This window comes from Nanorana parkeri, unplaced genomic scaffold (genome assembly GCF_000935625.1).
Source record: "Nanorana parkeri isolate BGI_ZX_2015 unplaced genomic scaffold, ASM93562v1 scaffold351, whole genome shotgun sequence".
Classification (NCBI taxonomy): domain Eukaryota; kingdom Metazoa; phylum Chordata; class Amphibia; order Anura; family Dicroglossidae; genus Nanorana; species Nanorana parkeri.
The window spans coordinates 1,125,172-1,127,403 of record NW_017306619.1 but is presented as its reverse complement, the minus strand read 5'-3'; the positions used below and the strand labels follow the sequence as shown (position 1 = coordinate 1,127,403).

Below are 2,232 nucleotides of genomic sequence, written 5' to 3'. Positions count from 1 at the left end.
CAAAACAATAGCCAATACATGCAAAAAGTGTGGAGTTTAAATGATACCTTTTATTGGTCAGCTCAAGTTATTAAAGATACAAACTTTTGGAATTGAATTGTATAACGTATAAGGAAGGAACCTAATATGTTCCAAAATTTTGCTAAATAGGTATTACAAAGGACCATCATACCTTTACTTGTATACAGGAAATGCATACAATATTACTGCAAATAACCCAAAACCAGCATGGACTTGACAATGCACTTGGTGGAAGATGTTTTCAAACAACAAGTCTGTCAAATCTACTGCCCCACGCAGAGGAGTGACCCTGCGATATACCTTGTGAGCCATTTTCAGCTCTTGTTTAGTGGTCTGGATTTGGTTCCGATATTCCGATAGCTTTAAATTGGCGGCCGCCAGCTTGTCTTGTAACGCTTTCATCTCGGAGCTTTCTGCCTGTAGAGAGATACAGTGGAGAAGGTTCTTCCAGATGTTATTTAACAATAGTTCCTCCTAACAACCTAAGGGCTAGACTGGTGCATTCGTTTTTTGTCCGAATTGACATTCAGACGAAAATTGGTAAATTCCGAAAATTCAGATGCATCCGAATTTTGTCTGAATGGCATTCGGAATGAAAAGATGCATTGTTAAACATGACAATTTTAAAAAAAACCCTAGCGTGTAGTCCCCCCACAAATTTACAACAGAACCTTTAGGTCTGGTAGGAATTTTATGGGGGAGCGCATGCCAAGAAAATAAAAAAAGCGTGGGGGGGTCCCCCAAAATCCATTACCAGACCCTTAATCTGAGCAGCGGCCTGGCAGAGCAGGACACAAACGTGTGGCTCCCCCATTCCTGCACCACACCAGGCCACTTGTCCTCAACATGAGCAGGGTCCCCATGTTGATGAGGACAAAGGCCTCTTCCCCACAACGCTGGCCCGGTGGTTGTTGGGGTCTGTGGGCAAGGGGCTTATCTTTAGTTGCTACCTCTGCCAGGTCTGGTATGAATTGGGGGGTGGGCCCCACACTTTTTTTTTTCTTTGATTTTCCCGTTTAGTATCAAAATACTAAACTCCAACCAAATAGATTCGAATTTCAGTACCGTAGGGACACTGTTACCGGGGGTCTTAAATACCACATTCGTAACATTCCATAATATCGGTCTTTGAGGGGCCTATTTATAATGGAGAGCAAATACTGCTATCAGCTCTCCATCATACACCACAGTATTACTGGACACTGCAGCCTTCATTTTACGGCCCATTCATAAAATACAGGCTGAGGTGTGAAGCCTGCGGCGGGTCACAGACTTGTCTCTGCTTAAAGGAGAACTATGGGGTTAGGGCTTTTCCCCATAGTTCTCCTTAGGGTAACGGGAGGACCCAAACTAGCGTCCTCCCGTTACCCTAGGCTCAGTATACAGCGAGCTGCAGCTCGCGGTATACTGAGACGCCGCAGCCCGAGCGGATCCCGACATCGATGTCTGGATCCGCCCAGCTGCGTGAGTGACAGCTGGCTCTGCCTATCTAGAGGCAGAGCCAGCTGTACCCGCCCCCTCCCCCGTCCGTTCCGCCAGTCAGCGCTGGCAGATCGGAGCGGGGAGAGGGGAATCCAGCCCCTCCCCTTTCACGGCAGAGAGCCGTGATAGGATCGAGAGGTGAACGAACCCGGCATGTGTTCACTCACCTCCCGATCTACTGAGCCGACATGTGACAGTCTCATTGTCACAGGTCGGCTAGAACTAGGAGGTGAGTGAAAATCACTCACCTCATAGTTCTCCTTTAAAGCACCAGACAGAACTCTGTGATTGTAGGAGAGGCCAATCAAATGACTGATAGGTCATGTGACTAGGCACTCCTTCCTTTCTAAATTCATGGCTATGCTTTTTTAAATGTGCTGTGCTCCTTTTTGTTTTTTAAGCAGCTGGTAAGGCCGTACTACTGCTTCATAAACAGACTCCTTTGTGTTGATGCTCGGTGCCTCCTTTATCTCGGTTAGATCTTTCCACAGAAACAACTTACCGGAGTTACTTCCATGGACCAGATCGCATTCGGCCCATTTCTAGAGTCTTTCTCGGGGTCTTGTGCAAATTTTGCCGTGGTTGTATGCAGCTGCAAAATAAATAACGTTTCATGCAACAAACAAGTAATATTTTATAATGTAATAAAGTGCCTGGGATGTCCCATGTACGCAGGACTTATATGACCATGGAGAGGGGGGGGGGGTGTGGGTCTGTGGGGGTGATTTA

At 46.6% G+C, this 2,232-nt stretch overlaps 1 protein-coding gene across 1 annotated transcript in view; it reads right to left on the bottom strand.

Moving 5' to 3' along the window:
* Window positions 1-2,232, bottom strand: part of CCDC13 (coiled-coil domain containing 13) — a 28,173-nt gene that overhangs the window by 16,562 nt on the left and 9,379 nt on the right. The window contains exons 5-6 of the mRNA XM_018558639.1: window positions 2,006-2,095; window positions 322-438 (exon numbers count right to left, since the gene is read on the bottom strand). Coding sequence (XP_018414141.1) covers window positions 322-438; window positions 2,006-2,095 — 207 coding nt within the window. The remainder of the gene's footprint in view (window positions 1-321; window positions 439-2,005; window positions 2,096-2,232) is intronic.